The sequence below is a fragment of the Oncorhynchus tshawytscha genome, linkage group LG09 (genome assembly GCF_018296145.1).
Source record: "Oncorhynchus tshawytscha isolate Ot180627B linkage group LG09, Otsh_v2.0, whole genome shotgun sequence".
Taxonomy (NCBI): Eukaryota; Metazoa; Chordata; class Actinopteri; order Salmoniformes; family Salmonidae; genus Oncorhynchus; species Oncorhynchus tshawytscha.
Window position 1 is genome coordinate 58,780,116 of NC_056437.1, and position 15,690 is coordinate 58,795,805.

General features: G+C 41.3%; 2 protein-coding genes across 2 annotated transcripts in view; both read left to right on the plus strand.

The window, feature by feature from the left end:
• The window catches only part of LOC112258350 (gametogenetin-binding protein 2-like), a 41,128-nt gene extending 38,176 nt beyond the window's left edge, over positions 1-2,952 (plus strand). The window contains 4 exon segments of the mRNA XM_042327125.1: positions 803-928; positions 1,102-1,259; positions 1,471-1,704; positions 1,869-2,952. Coding sequence (XP_042183059.1) covers positions 803-928; positions 1,102-1,259; positions 1,471-1,704; positions 1,869-2,057 — 707 coding nt within the window. The 3' untranslated portion in view covers positions 2,058-2,952.
• Positions 2,953-4,395: 1,443 nt separating this feature from the next.
• LOC112258351 (histone deacetylase complex subunit SAP30L) lies at positions 4,396-14,821 on the plus strand. Its single transcript, XM_024432675.2, has 4 exons — positions 4,396-5,055; positions 6,951-7,073; positions 7,342-7,440; positions 12,929-14,821. Exons 1-4 carry the CDS (start codon positions 4,870-4,872, stop codon positions 13,055-13,057), a joined length of 537 nt encoding a protein of 178 aa, XP_024288443.1. The 5' UTR covers positions 4,396-4,869; the 3' UTR covers positions 13,058-14,821.
• The last annotated feature ends 869 nt before the right edge of the window (positions 14,822-15,690 follow it).

Consider the following 15,690-nt stretch of genomic DNA (forward strand, 5'->3'; position numbering starts at 1 on the left):
CAAAACATCACTGCTCTAGAGGAGATCTGCATGGAGGAATGGGCCAAAATACCAGCAACAGTGTGTGAAAACCTTGTGAAGACTTACAGAAAACGTTTGACCTCTGTCATTGCCAACAAAGGGTATATAACAAAGTATTGAGAAACTTTTGTTATTGACCGAATACTTATTTTCCACCATAATTTGCAAATAAATTCATTAAAAATCCTACAATGTGATTTTCTGGATTTTTTTTCTCATTTTGTCTGTCATAGTTGAAGTGTACCTATGATGAAAATTACAGGCCTCATCTTTTTAAGTGGGAGAACTTGTACAATTGGTGGCTGACTTCTTTTTTGCCCCACTGTATATGCAACGCAGGACAAGCTAGATAAACCATGTGTAGTTAACTAGTGATTATGTTAAGATTGTTTCATAAGATAAGTTTAATGCTACCTAGCAACTGCCCTCGCGTAACAGGTAGTCAGCCTGCCACGCAGGCTCCTCGTGGAGTGCAATGTAAGGCAGGTGGTCTGAGTGTTGGACTAGTAACCGGAAGGTTGCAAAAACTAATCCCCAAGCTGACAAGGTAAAAATCGGTCGTTCTGCCCCTGAACAAGGTAGTTAACATTCCTAGGCCGTCATTGAAAATAAGAATGTGTTCTTAACTGACTTGCCTAGTTAAATAAAGGTGTAAAAAAAACACACACACACACACGGTCAACCTCTAATCTGTATATGGGCAGGCGGCATTGCCCGCTAGACCAGCCTCAGGCACTTGTTGAGCTCATTTAAGTGATTTTTCTCCTTGTCCTTTCCCCAGGTTTGTCACCCCACAGCAATGGGAGTGACTGTGGCTACTCTTCTAGCATGGAAGGCAGCGAGACTGGCTCACGGGAGGGCTCTGACGTCGCCTGCACTGATGGAATCTGCAACCATGAGGAAGCAGGTTGGTCCATTTTTTGTTGTGTGTGTGTGGTCCAAATAGTGATGCGTTTTTCCAAGCCTGGTGTTGCTGTCATTTGTCTTCTTTTTTTTGTAAGACAAAATGTGGTGTATCTGGATAGGATGCCTGTCGGTCTCCTTTCTCACTGCTGCTGTGTGTCTTGTTGTCATCTGAAGGAGACTACTTGTGTGGTCACCATCATAATCACTGTGATGAAGACGAGGAGTACGGGGTATACAGCTGTGTGGAGTGCTGGGTTAACTCTGAAGAAAACACGAAGGGCAAGAAAAATAATAAGAAAAGAAAGAACAATGGCTCGTTATGTAACGATCAGGTGAGATGAGAATTTAGTTTGATTTCACCATAGTAGGGATGTGATTTTTCCAGATCTTTCCATTTGTATAGTCTAATTTAAATGGACCTTTCCCCTTGACAGTTTTTCATTGTGTTATGTTAGTCTAGTCAGAGCTATGATTAGGACCCAATTCATTGCTAATCAGGTGACACTATTAAACAAAACTTTAAAACATGTATTTTCTCCAAAGGGTGGAAAAGCAGAGGGTTGTGTGATGGAAGGGTACAGGAGAGGGAAAAACACTTCTACAACGTCACCTGTGTGCAGAACCAAAGAGACGTGTGCCAAGTTGTGCTGTGACACCTTTTCTAGCATTGCACTGCAGTTACCATGGGCAGGACATCAAAAGAACATGAGCCATTATCTGGAGGCAAACATGTGTGGTCAGAGGAACACCAGCGCCAACAGTCTCATGGAACTACTGGTCAGTGAAATGTTTTTTAAAAAATGTAAAAGCTGTGATAATGACACCCAGCACTGAAGTGACTATCTGTACTTGTTTTGAGTGTTGCTGTAGGATGTAAAACATTTATTCTGTGTGTGTGTGTGTGTAAGGTCCATTTTAACTGTATTTTCTACTGAAAACAGGACGACTCTGAAGTCACTTCAGACGAAGAGAACTGCCTCACGCAGGACGAGATCCAGTTGTTTGTGGATAGCAACAAGTCCTTCTACAACAACCGCCACCAGTACAGACAGCACCTGAAGGATAAATTTACCAAGTACTGCCGCGGCGGTGGAGAGTGGTTCGCTGCTGCCACCACCAGCGTCAAATAATGAATTCGCTGCTATTGCACGACTCTACTGTTAAGTCTTTTTAACACATGAGTATTACCATTGCTCTGTGCGTACCGCCTTTAAAACAAATAGAAAAAGTACATTTTGGTCTGGTGTTTATTTTGTCCCCCACTCTGTGGTTGAAGTAAATGTGAATCTTAATTTCCCCCATTTGTTTGTCTTCTCTCCATCTATCTCTGTCCCTACTGTTCATCTATCTCTGTCCCTACTGTTCATCTATCTCTGTCCCTCCTGTTCACCTATCTCTGTCCCTCCTGTTCACCTATCTCTGTCCCTACTGTTCACCTATCTTGTCACCTCTCCTCATTCACCTTGTCGCCCCATCTTTGTTCTCCTCCCTCCCAGCCTGACCAGTTTCTTTCTGGTCTCATTTTGTAGGGCTGATGGATTTATTTGTTGTAGCACAGTAGATCTGATAATCAAGCTGTGACATTAGGATTTAAATGTTGGTAGTCAGTCCTGTGGCGTTTTTTTTTTTCTCGCATATTCCTTTTTGTGTGTCTCACTTATTACTCTGACACTTCATTTTAGTGGAATAAGTTGCACCAATAAATGTGTACATAAATGAAATGATCTGAATATAAAGATTTTACAGTAAGACAATGTGTAAGATTTACTAAATAAAAAATATTTATTAATATGCGTTTTGATAGTAGTTTGTGCTTCTGACCTGGCTACCTACCATGTGCTATGTTTTTGAATAACCAGTAGATGGCGTAATATGACAAGTTTAGCCTCACAGGCCTGTCATTGGGAGCTGACCGAAAGCATGGTACTTTGTTAGACTAATTATTCCATACCAATAACTTGTTATATTCTGAGTTTTCTGTTTTTACACATGGAAAGTTTTGCAATAAATTCCCTCAAGTTTGCACTTTGGCTCCTGTTGGTTGCAAAAGAATGCAACATGCATGTGAATTTGAAGTAAAGTGACCAGATTTTAGGAAATGTGTTGCTGGGGAAAAAATGTAATTTAACTATATTTAACGATCCATTTTTAAATTTACAGTCCTTTCAACTACAACACATACATAGAATACCCCTTGTTTTACTCTAACATACTGACTAGACCGGGAGCGCATGTTGCTCATTGAAGTGCGCAAGCAGTGTGGAGGCAATGATTGAATAACATGTATGTGTACATTTATTTTTACAACACTCGCGGGAGGCGGTGTGGTCATGTTAGCCTATGTAGTAATTTTAGAATCACCCAAATTTGGTAGCCTATACTGTTGGATAGTTTTTTTGGCTGTTCATTTTTTTGGTTCATTCGGTGTTGCAATTGTATCACTGATTAAACGAGTGAAGGCGAGACTACATTTTTTACATGCAAATCCGGTTTGATGCAGCTTTTGATTACGGAAATATCATAAATTTAACTACAGAGTTGCTACTTTTACTGGGACATTGCAGGGGACAGCTCTTACCGGGGACAGGTCACAAATCAGGGACTCTGGTCACAAGTTACATGATGACAGAGTTTACTACTGTTTCTCTATACTGTAGCAATGGACTCCTCTGACTAGTTACTTTGAGGATGGCATTGTCTCCTAAAAACACCAATTTTAAAGCATTAAATGTAGTTTGGGCCTTGTTCCATGTAAGGTTGAGATGTCTAACCATTTAATTTGCAGTATAATTATACTTGAGTCAGTCTAATCCTTTTTTTTTTTCATATTTAAAATAAATCTACTAGCTACTTTAGAAAAACCTGTCAAGGGCATTAAGGCTATTTCATCGAGGCCTGGTATGCCAAAAGCATCTTAATTTAGCCAATATGCTTTTGGGAAACGTCCTGATTATAGGGCAGTGGTTGGCTACATTTAAGACCAAGGATATTACTTTCTGTATTTTAACAAATTGATAACTCCTGTGTGCTGAAGACGTCTAAAAGAATGCATGCGGAAATCCTATTCAAAACTACACAACGACCGCGTTTAGACAAATAATATCAGACTATCATTGTACAGTATTTGTATTAAGGATCTCCATTAGCAGCTACTCTCCCTGGGCTGCAAACATATTAATTAAGGCACTTACAGTACGTCATAACATTATTACGCTACTACATATTTTGTATTGTTATACTATCTGTATATAATGCACACAAAGAAATGTATGTCTATGTTTGTCAGTATGAAGATTACACAGTTGAGCACAGAGGCCGTTTCAGACTCATCTTTTCATACAAAACAAAAACGCATCGTGATCCAGGAAGCAACATTTGGACGATTTACATACATTTTAACCAACCGAAGAGCAATACAAACATACTAATCCCGCCTCTATTAGAAAATGACCAATAGTGATCCCTTCCGCTGCAGTAGCAGGACGTGTTCATTGTACGAGCTATTCTGAAAGAATTACCGCGGCTGTTGAGGTGAAGTCTATGAAATACGTGATGTCTTCAAAATTGTTTAATCAGTGAAAGACGATTGAAGTGTTCCAATTTCGTGTGATATGTGAACCGTTTAGAGCTATATGTACGAATGATATAAAAGTAACGGTTGCGTGTTATCAGTTTAGGAATTTCGTTCGCTAGCAGTAGCTACTTAGCTAGCAAGCCACCTTGAGGTCCTGTCTCTTTCTTGACATTCTAGCCTGTATTGTGGTATGGGTTCCTAGCTTGACGACGAAACTCAGTACAGTGTCCTTTCATTACCTTTTCGCATTGGTTTAATATAAAATCAGTTGTTACGACGATAACGATTGTCTGTAGAAGAAAGTGGCCATTCAAGGACGACAGAACGTTCTCAGTGGCTTTTACAAGAAGATCCCCAAACCAACTATCATGAACGGGTTCAGCACAGAAGAAGACAGTCACGATGGACCTCCGGCTCCACCGTTTTACGGCCAGACTTGTTGTTTGATTGAGGACGGTGAGCGCTGCGGACGATCAGCTGGAAACGCTTCCTTCAGCAAGCGGATCCAGAAAAGCATATCGCAGAAAAAACTAAAGCTGGACATCGACAAAAGTGTAAGTGTGTATTTCTAACTAGTTGTTCCAACTATGAGACGAGGTAGCCAGCTATCCCCGTAGACATTCCCACTGACAGTTTGCTAGGCAATAATGTGCTAATCGCGCACGCTTTCAGCTTGTTGGCAAATTCAACCACACTTATCTATTTGCTATTGTTTTACAATTGTCCTGCGCCATAATCACGGAACATTGGATTTCTCTGCTTGCTTATGGCTTCATTTGGATTAGTTTGTGGAACATCAAACAAGGAGGACCTCCAATCCTTGGCTGTTTCATCGAGAAGGTCCACCAACATTCCGCGTTTACTACATCCCGCGCCCACTGCCATTTATGCTGCTAGCTAGCCAGGCGACCGGCAGTGTCCTTCGCCTCCTCTCCGCAGATTTTAACGTTTAGCGAGTTTCGGGTTGGCTCACAAACTAGCTACTTCCCTCGCTGTAACATTAATAGAACTGCGGTAAAACAGTGCTCGGTTAGGCGGTGGCGAAGAACACTGTCTACGGGGGTGTTCTAGCTAACCAAGCAGCCTTATTCTTCGGTGGGGGTTTCCAACGTTGGTGCATTACGGCCACAGGACTGTTCTGGTGTGTCAACAACCCAATTGCAGTGGGCGCGGCATGTTTAGAACCGCAGTCTGCGGATAGACAATTTGGGTTCACCCTGCATAGCTAGTGGTGCACGACTCGAGTATGTTTAGAGTCGACTCTTGCTGGCCTCCCAAAACACGGTGCACACATACTCACAACCTCACTATACTGTTGCGGAGACCTACTAGGAAGACAACATTTGCGTTCTAGAGGACTGACATGAACATGATGCTGCCCATTTGCCTATAAAAGGCCTACTTTGTTTGAGTATAGGAGGTGATGTGTAGGAACTATAATAGTTCAGTGATGTTTCTGCAGTGTGCAGCCTTGACTGATCCCATGGGATGATGTGGTGCACTCTATGCTGGTAAGCTTATTCTTTGCTATGTTTGTGGCCCTATTTGGACGGGTATCATGAGACGCTGATTTTGCATTGAGTGGTCGTCTCCCATAGGAGCTCGGCCTGTTAAAGGGCCTTTAACAGATGCTCCATGCGGTACCAAGCTTGCCTCAGGGAAGCTAAGAGCCTGTTGGACGAACTTCTCACTAGTTAGATTCTTGTTAGAGGCACCCCCGAGCCTGGACATGAACAACATGGAGGAATCCGGGTTTGGCAACCCTCCCTCGGTGGAGCGGTCGCTGGCTAACAACTTCAGGCCCCTCACTCCCTTGAAAGACGGAGCGCCTCAATTTTTCAGAAGCTGTACCAGGACTCTGTATTGCAGGCATATCAGGCTGAGCTACTGGATGATGTGGGGAATTGGACTCGGACACCCTAGACCCAAATGTGTGGGAGGAGGTCTGTATGATTACAGACCTAAATCTCTGTGCCTCAGGCTAGGCGCCTGAACCAGGCCAAAACTGTAGGGAAGCAGAGTCCCATAAAGCTATCTGGCACTCCTGAGTCCACAAAGCTTTGGATATACCTAATTTGTTTGTTTTCTGCGATTTGGTTCACACAACCGGGCCACTGCCTGCTCTGCCTTCCCATCTTACAGGAGCGAGCGGCTTAGTAGATGTCCCCCTTCTCCTCCCCGTCATCTAAATGGATTTGAAGCAATTTAGAAAGTGACATCAATAAGGGATCATAGCTTTCACCTTTTTTTATACCCTGATGAAGACAGCTTGGCTGTCAACGTTGGTAATTACATTTTTGCATCTGAGCTCCTAGAGTGGGCGGCTCTTTTATTTTCAAGTATTCTACTCCGCTAGCCAGCACCTCGCCTAAATAGGTGTGCGTTTCTTTTTCTTCTAAATTCTATGTAATGGGAAATGTTTTGTACACTCTTATTCCTCTTATTTTAGGTCCGACACCTCTACATATGCGACTTCCACAAAAACTTCATCCAGAGTGTCCGTAACAAACGGAAGAGGAAGACGAGTGACGACGGAGGGGAGTCTCCTGATCATGATGTGGAGGTGCCAGAGGTAAAAGCCGGGGAAACGAGCCCATTGTCCTCCCTTTAAATCATGTGTCTCTAAAGAATGTCACTGCTTCTCCTTGAAAAAGAAAAAACATCAAGTTGAAAAGATATGAAAAAGAACATAAGACGACTGTTGATGAAAAGGCCCAATAGCATGACAGTTCTATGCATTCTTTTGTGTGAAACATAATTGATAGAGAGCAGTAAGATATTCAACGCTTAAAGGATGGCCTACCACTCTGTCCTCACAATGTGTGTCTCTGTGATGTTAGGTGGATCTGTTCCAGCTTCAGGTGAACACGCTGAGACGCTACAAGAGACACTACAAGCTCCAGACCAGACCTGGCTTGAACAAGGCTCAACTGGCTGAGGTAGGCCAATATTTACACTCGAGTCATTTAGCGTTCAATCTTATCCAGAGCGACTTAGTGTGTATTCAACTAAGATGGGTTTAGACAACCACATATCACAGTCACTGCAAGCAAAACAAATGTTAGTGAAACAAGTGCCAGTAAGAAATGCAGCAATTTTGAGGGGGTCCCTGGTTTCCATTGCTACCGCACTTATTTCTCTACTCCTTGAGTTGCATCTTTCTACAAGTGCAAGAAAGACAAGTATTTCTACACGGGTTGAAGTTCTCCTTTACTGCGACGGATTTTTGTTTTTGAGGTCAGTGTAGATCCGCAATAAACATCTCTGGATATGATGTAGCCTACTACAGAAGCATGTCTGTTCTATGAAATATATTCCCAAATAAGTGTGTTCTCAAATATGTTATTTTCTGTTACGCTGTGTGCAACTTTTAAAACATATTTAAACATACTCACACAACCCCATAGTAGAATAGTTTACCTATTTACCAAGTCAACTTGTGTTCTATGCGAGATACATATTCCTTTTGAGGCGCATTCAAGTTGCAGGAGCCACACCTCTTCTCTATCCTTCCTCCTGACGCTGACTGCTCAAGCCATTAATGAACTATTAGATCGCCTTAAAAAGTATATATTTTAATACACTGAAAAAGTGTGGACCAGAATAAGGCTCTCCTCAATATATTGTTTCTGCACAATGAGAAATGACCATCTTCAGAGAAGATACTAGTAGTATGCGAATCAGGGAACCAAATGAATGGCCCTTTCACATGTTCGATTCCTGACGTTCACCAAAAAGAGCCGTTCGTATAGAGGTTTTCTCTACAATCTCCAAAAAAGATTGTGATAGTCCATGAAATTCGTAGTACCTTCGCTGAAGATGGTAATTTCTCATTGCAGAAACAATATTTTATTCATTTTTTATTTTATTTAACCTTTATTTAACTAGGCAAGTCAGTTAAGAACAAATTCGTATTTACAATGACAGCCTACCAAAAGGCCTGCGGGGACAGGGATTAAAAATCAAATATCAATATAAGACAAAACCCATCACGACTAGAGAGAACACTACATAAAGAGAGACCTAAGACAAAAACATAGCAAGGCAGCAACACATGACAACACAGCATGCCAGGTGCCAGGTTTCCTCCAGACGTGACTCTTGGCTTTCAGGCCAAAGAGTTCAATCTTGGTTTCATCAGACCAGAGACTCTTGTTTCTCATGGTCTGAGAGTCATTTAGGTGCCTTTTTGTAAACTCCAAGCAGGCTGTCATGTCCCTTTTTTTCCCTGAGCAATGGCTTCCGTCTGGCCACTATCATAAAGGCCTGATTGGTGGAGTGCTGCAGAGATGGTTGTCCTTCTGGAAGGTTCTCCCATCTCCACAGAAGAACTCTGGAGCTCTGTCAAAATGACCATTGGGTTCTTGGTCACCTCCCTGAGCAAGGCCCTTCTCTCCCAATTGCTCAATTTGGCTGGGCGGCCAGCTATAGGAAGAGTCTTGGTGGTTCCAAACTTCTTCCATTCTTAAAAACAATGGAGGCCACTGTGTTCTTGGCCCTTCCATGCTGCAGAAATGTTTTGTTACCCTTCCCCAGATCTGTGCCTCAACACAACCATGTCTCGGAGCTCTACGGACAATTCCTTCGGCCCCATGGCTTGGTTTTTGCTCTGACATGCACTGTCAACTGTGGGACCTTATACAGACAGGTGTGTGCCTTTCCAGATCATGTCCAATCCAAAGGAAGTTGCCACAGGTGGACTCCAATCATTTTGTAGAAACAGCTCAAGGATGATCAATAGAAACCGGATGCACCTGAGCTCAATTTCAAGTCTCATAGCAAAGGGTCTGAATACTTACGTAAATAAGGTATTTCTATTTTTTATTTTTAATAAAATTGCAACAATCTATATCTGTTTTCACTTTGTCATTATGTGGTATTGTGTGTAGATTGAGGGTAAGAAATTATTTTATCCATTGTAGAATAAGGCTGTAACGTAATAAAATGTGTAAAAAGGGAAACAGTCTGAATACTTTCGGAATGCACTGTACATACTGGTAGTTAAATTTATAGTTAAATTACAAAAATATGATATTCGCAATGTCACTAAGCAAAAAAACAAACCAGAACATCAATAGCCACTACAATGTGGAATTGTGATTTTTGTCCTGAGTTCAGTAGCATTTACTTGATTTTTGCTGACCCAGCATTAGCTAGCTAGTATATTAGCAATGCTAGTCAGCATAGGCTGCTACATGATTATCAGCTCGCATTAGCCAGCTAGCATTAGCTCTAGTCCAATGGAAACCGACGCAACCCTGCTGGTTATGTGGCTAGCTAGATGACCAGTGGTGACAGGGGCCCCTATGAGATTCAAGGCTTTAATAAGTGTCATAGCACAGAAAAATACTGATTTGATTGAGCTAGCTAACTGATTAAGTTAGCTAGCAAGATGGCTATGACAGTTACGAATGTGCAATAAATGAAATGTTTCCTCAGGTTAATGGAGGTCTAGGCCTCTACCGCCTATCTGGGATATTCGGGATGGTAGCGTCCCACTTCAACAACAGCCAGTGAAAGTGCAGGGCGCCAAATTCAAAACAACAGAAATCTCATAATTAAAATTCCTCAAGCATACAAGTATTTTACACCATTTTTAAAGGTGAAGTTCTCGTTAATCCAGCCACAGTGTCCGATTTCAAAAAGGCTTTACGGCGAAAGCACCACAAACGATTGTTAGGTCAGAGCCAAGTCACAGAAAAACACAGCCATTTTTCCAGCCAAAGAGAGGAGTCACAAAAAGCACAAATAGAGAGAGAATTATTCACTAACCTTTGATCTTCAACAGACGACACTCATAGGACTTCATGTTACACAATACATGTATGTTTTGTTTGATAAAGTTCATATTTATATAAAATAAATCTGAGTTTACATTGGTGCGTTACGTTCAGTAGTTCCAAAACATCCGGTGATTTTGCAGAGAGCCACATCAATTTACAGAAATACTCATCAAGTGTTGATGAAAATACAAGTGTTATGCATGGAACTTTAGATAAACTTCTCCTTAATGCAACTGCTATGTCAGATTTCGAAACAACTTTACCGAAAAAGCACACCATGCAATAATCTGAGTAGAGCGCTCAGACAACAAAACAGCCAAACGGATATCCGCCATGTTGTGTAGTCAACAGAAGTCAGAAATAGCATTATAAATATTCACTTACCTTTGATCTTCATCAGAATGCACTCCCAGGAATCCCAGTTCCACAAATGTTTGATTTATTCGATAGTCCCTCATTTATGTCCAAATACCTCCTTGTTGTTTGCGCGTTTAGTACACAATCCAAAATCACGACGTGCCGGCAAGTCCATGCGAAAGTTCAGACAGTTATTTTACAGTTCGTAGAAACATGTCAAACGAAGTATAGAATCAATCTTTAGGATGTTTTTATCCTAAATGTTCAATAATGTTCCAACCAGAGAATTCCATTGTCTGTAGAAAAGCAATGGAACGCGAGCTAACTCTCACGTGAACGCGCTTCACGAACTCATGGCACTCTGCCAGACACCTGGCTCAAACAGCCCTTATTCGCCCCCACTTCACAGTAGAAGCCCCAAACAAGGTTCTAAAGACTGTTGACATCTAGCGGAAGCCTTGGGAAGTGCAATATGACCAATATCCCACTATCTTCGATAACCTACAAACCTCAGATTTCCCACTTCCTGGTTGGATTTTTTTCTCAGGTTTTTGCCTGGCGTATGAGTTCTGTTATACTCACAGACATCATTCAAACAGTTTTAGAAACAGTGTTTTCTATCCAAATCTACTAATAATATGCATATATTAGCAACTGGGTGTGAGTAGCAGGCAGTTTACTCTGGGCACCTTATTCATCCAAGCTACTCAATACTGCCCCCCAGTCCCAAAGAAGTTAATGAGCCTGTCATGTCATTAATGAAGCACAAGTCAACAGGTCCAAACAATTATTGCTCTTTACGTGCTGCCCCCATTGAGTGGAACTGTCAGCCCCGAATGGAGCTGGGTGAGACTAGGGCTGTGGCAGTCACAATTTAGTCAGCCGGTGATTGTCAAGCAAATCAAATAATTGTCGGTCTCATGGTAATTGATGTTAATGAACATAAACAAATTTAGCATCTCCTGGCTTCCACACAACTTACAAGCCACTGATGCAGACCTTTGGAACATCTACATTTTAAAAAGTCTAATAAATCCATGTAATATAGCCTACAACTTCACAATAAATCCATTTAATATAGCCTACAACTTCACAATAAATCCATGTAATATAGCCTACAACTTCACAATAAATCCATGTAATATAGCCTACAACGTCACAATAATACATGTCATCTATGCACTTAAATAGCAAATGGAGGACACTTTTCCTGTGGTTCATTATCATGCCGGTCAGATAGCCTATACTCCTGTTGTAAAGACAAGCAATGTGCTTAATATTAAGAAAGTTGAGAAATAAATATAGTAGGCTTAGCCTATAGGATCCTCTTTTTAATAGAGGCCATGATTCTATTTTATAGCCCAATTGCATAGCCTATGTTGCGCAACATAAGCTCATGGGCTCTCATGAAGTGTTTGATTAGATTTTTGATTAGACTTGTGTTGATGTCAGAGTGATTAGAGGGAATATAGAGTGCTGAGTACAAGGCAGTTTTTGGTAGGCTACTTATGACCATCAGCAGCATCAGAGCTTGGAGAAGCTGAATTATTGTGACTAAACGGTCACATGGAATTAGACTGCCTTCATAACTCGTGACCGCCAGTGTGACTACATAGAGGATGTTTATTTCCCTTCACGTTTATTATTTTAAATAAAATAATGTGTTTGAGTTTATACATAAATTTATACATGGAGGTCTGATCCTTGACAGAATTGTGGTCATTGATTTGGTTGGGAGTTAAAAGGATGCTTTAAACTGCACGCAGAGACATAAAAATGGTATCCAGGAGTTCATCTGTCTCTGGGGACGTAGATCAGGGGCTTCCTTGCCAAAATCTCAAAGTATCCCTTTAACCAGACCGATGATCACACTTGGTCTTTGTTGGTCTTGCTTGGTTTTAGAAGTGAACGTTTTTTATTTCATTTATCCTGTAGGATAAACGCTCCCAACAGCCTACCCGACCGCTCGGAGGCATCCGCATGGTCCTAAAGCACACCTGTGCCTTTGTTTTTTGTATTACATTCCAATGAAAGAACTGGGGGGGACAAACATTTAAATTCAGAGTGGGGGTGTCCCCAGTGAAAGTTGTGCCCCTGACCATGCCACTAATCCTCACCACAATGTTCTTATTAAAATTGGAGAGAAAACAACTGGAAGTTCAATCAATAGACTGATTAAACTGACCTCTACCTCTCTGTTGTCTTGCATACCACTTTGGATAGAATGTAGTTCTTCTCTGTGATAACTAAATGATTTTGGCCTCAATGCAATGTTATTTGTTTTCAGACTGTCAGTCGCCACTTCCGGAATATCCCCGTGAACGAGAAGGAGACTCTCACATACTTTATTTATATGGTGAAGAGCAGCAAAAGCCGACTGGACCAGAAATCAGAGGGCAGCAAACAGCTGGAATAAAGGCCACCAATAAGTCTTGGACATGAACACGTGTGTTTGATGAGGTGTTTCCGCCAGGCGGGCTAATCTGATTTCAGACTGTTGTCAAGACTCTCTGCAGGGTGATGTAATTCTGTAATGTGAATATGCCGATATGTACAAAACACGACGAGTATGAAGATATCAGCAACACGATAGAATGCAATTTCTGAGAACTGCCTTAAAGATTTGTTTGTATTTTGCATGGACCGTTAAGAACTTGAAGAAAGGCTTGTGTCCAACCAGAGAGTGTGCAAACGTAATATTTCAATAAACTGGTCATGGAGCATTTTGTGAATGAAAAGATGGTGGATAAGGTTTTGGGAAGTGTTGCACATTTTCTGGTGCCCAACTAGAATTAAGCAATTAAGGCCCGAGGGGGTGTGGTCTATGGCCAATATACCACGGCTAAGGGCTGTTCTTATACATGACGCAAAGCGGAGTGCCTGGACACAGCCCTTAGCCGTGGTATATTGGCCATATCACACAAACCCCAGAGGTGCCTTATTGCTATTATAAACTGGTTATCAATGTAATTAGAGCAGTAAAAATACATGTTTTGTCATACCCGTGGTGTACCGTCTGATATACCACAGCTGTCGGCCAATCAACATTCCGGCCTCGAACAACCCAGTTTTATAATACTCATCCAGTGGTATGACATACATGGGAAGACTGAAGTTGAATGATGCAGCATTTTTTACATTGACTTGACCTGCTCTTTCCCGTCTAATACACTGAAACACACACATACTGCAGAGTGAAATGGCGTTTCAGTGAACACCAAGCTCTTTTCAAGTATTGGTGGAAATATTACGTCTGACTCTTCTTTACTACTTTTTCTACTTTTTTGTGAGATGTCAGTACTTTAGTTCATCTTGGATTGTCAGGTCTCTGTGAAGTTCTCTCTGGTGGAAAGTAACTTTCAGTCTGTATTCATTTTCATGGTTTCATCTTTTGAGACTAATTTAAAGCAATTAATTGAACTTGTTCATTAGGGGGTTAAAATGCATTATTATTATTACTTCTACTATTATATTATTTCAGAAGAATTGTTGCTGTACTAACACAAACACGTAGAACGTCTCAACTTGAGCTCAATGAACCATATTTGAACCACCTAAATAGTTTTCAGGGCAGCACCCAAAGCACTGGCTGGACTTTGCCTTCGTGTTCACAATACATTTGTTCTATTCCATTGCAATGTATTTCTGTGGAATCATGTCACCCTCAGCTGTCAAGTCTATTTCCTCTCCTGGCACAGTGTTGAAATGATGTGTCTCGTGGGCACACGATAACACTACCTACCGCTTCTAGTCACTGGTTGAAGATGGGAGTTGTAATAAATATAGAATATGTTTTTGCTTTCCCTCAGTCACTAATTGGGGTTTTCTTGTTCACTTCAACAACTGCTGTGTGCTCGCTGTTTTGTTTGTCAGTGGTCTCTTCACAGATGATGCTATGCCTTAGTATTGATTAGGTTCTCTGTCCCAGACCTTATTTAAGTAATAAGTTATGTCTACTGTTTTCCATCTTACACCATCAATTAGTCATGTCTATGTCATTTGCTGAACTATGGATGGCTTTGTTTTTGCTTGTAGCTTTGTAGTGCCAGATTTCCCTCTTCTGTTTCCCTCCTATGTTTTAGCATATTGGCTGTGCTGCTTAACCCAATTGTTGTATTATATAAGACACATTTATTTAAATATGGCTGCTTATTGCTTTTAATAAATGTATTGTACATAATGGCTTGTCTTTTTGTTTATTGTGGGGCAGTCATTCCATTTTCTGATAAGTGGGTGGATGGAATTAGTGACTGGATAAAACTTCTCTCCTTTCATGCTTTTTCAACCATAGATGGAGTAGCTGGGAGACTTAAGTAGTACTAAATGGAGGGATATATTTTTTTTAAATGCCCCAAATCATATGAATTGCCCGGAGGCCAGGCTGCTCTGTGTTACTAGATCCACCACCAGGTGTCCAGCAGCATCCTGTTGGGGTCCCAGTGGTCGAGCAGAAACGAGACTAGACCTGCCTACCTACCGCTCTATGCAGGTCACAGGACTTAAACCTTTATGATACTGTCTATTTTATGTTTCTAAAAACACACGTAGGCCTAATATATATATATATAATCCAGTTGTATGACTTTGTAAGGACAATTAATCATGTCTAGCCTGCCTAGCCCTTTCTCCCTGCAATAATTTAGTCCATGCACGAGTAGGGCTATGTCCAAAATTGCGGCGCCAATATCAGGAAATAAGAACATTGCTCAGGCTGTATATTTTGCATTTCCCGACACAGGCTGTGGAATACAAGGTTTCCTGCATGCTACTAATAACTGTCATAGCCTACAACACCTTTTCAGTGAGTTTCCGCATAGGCGAATTTATATCGTTGATGTTGGGCATGTAGGTTGGAGAATGACACGTTTGTTTTTCAAAGAAATATTGCCTGAGCATGATTGGTTGATGAGCAATGAACTTGAACTCGCACAGATGCACACCGTTGCTCGAGGAACCCCTTTCTTGTGGAGAACTAAGTTAGACCACAGGTTATAAGTCATACAATATAAGGATTTAGGTTGTGGCTCTCCCTCTTTATTTAGCCTAATA

What these genes read in the sequence shown, in the direction of transcription:
- LOC112258351 (XM_024432675.2), top strand. Translation starts at nt 4,870, where the DNA reads ATGAACGGGTTCAGCACAGAAGAAGACAGTCACGATGGACCTCCGGCT. An exon ending in AGCTGGACATCGACAAAAGT is followed by an intron (nt 5,056 to 6,950) that starts GTAAGTGTGTAT and finishes CTCTTATTTTAG; the next exon opens with GTCCGACACCTCTACATATG. An exon ending in ACAAGGCTCAACTGGCTGAG is followed by an intron (nt 7,441 to 12,928) that starts GTAGGCCAATAT and finishes ATTTGTTTTCAG; the next exon opens with ACTGTCAGTCGCCACTTCCG.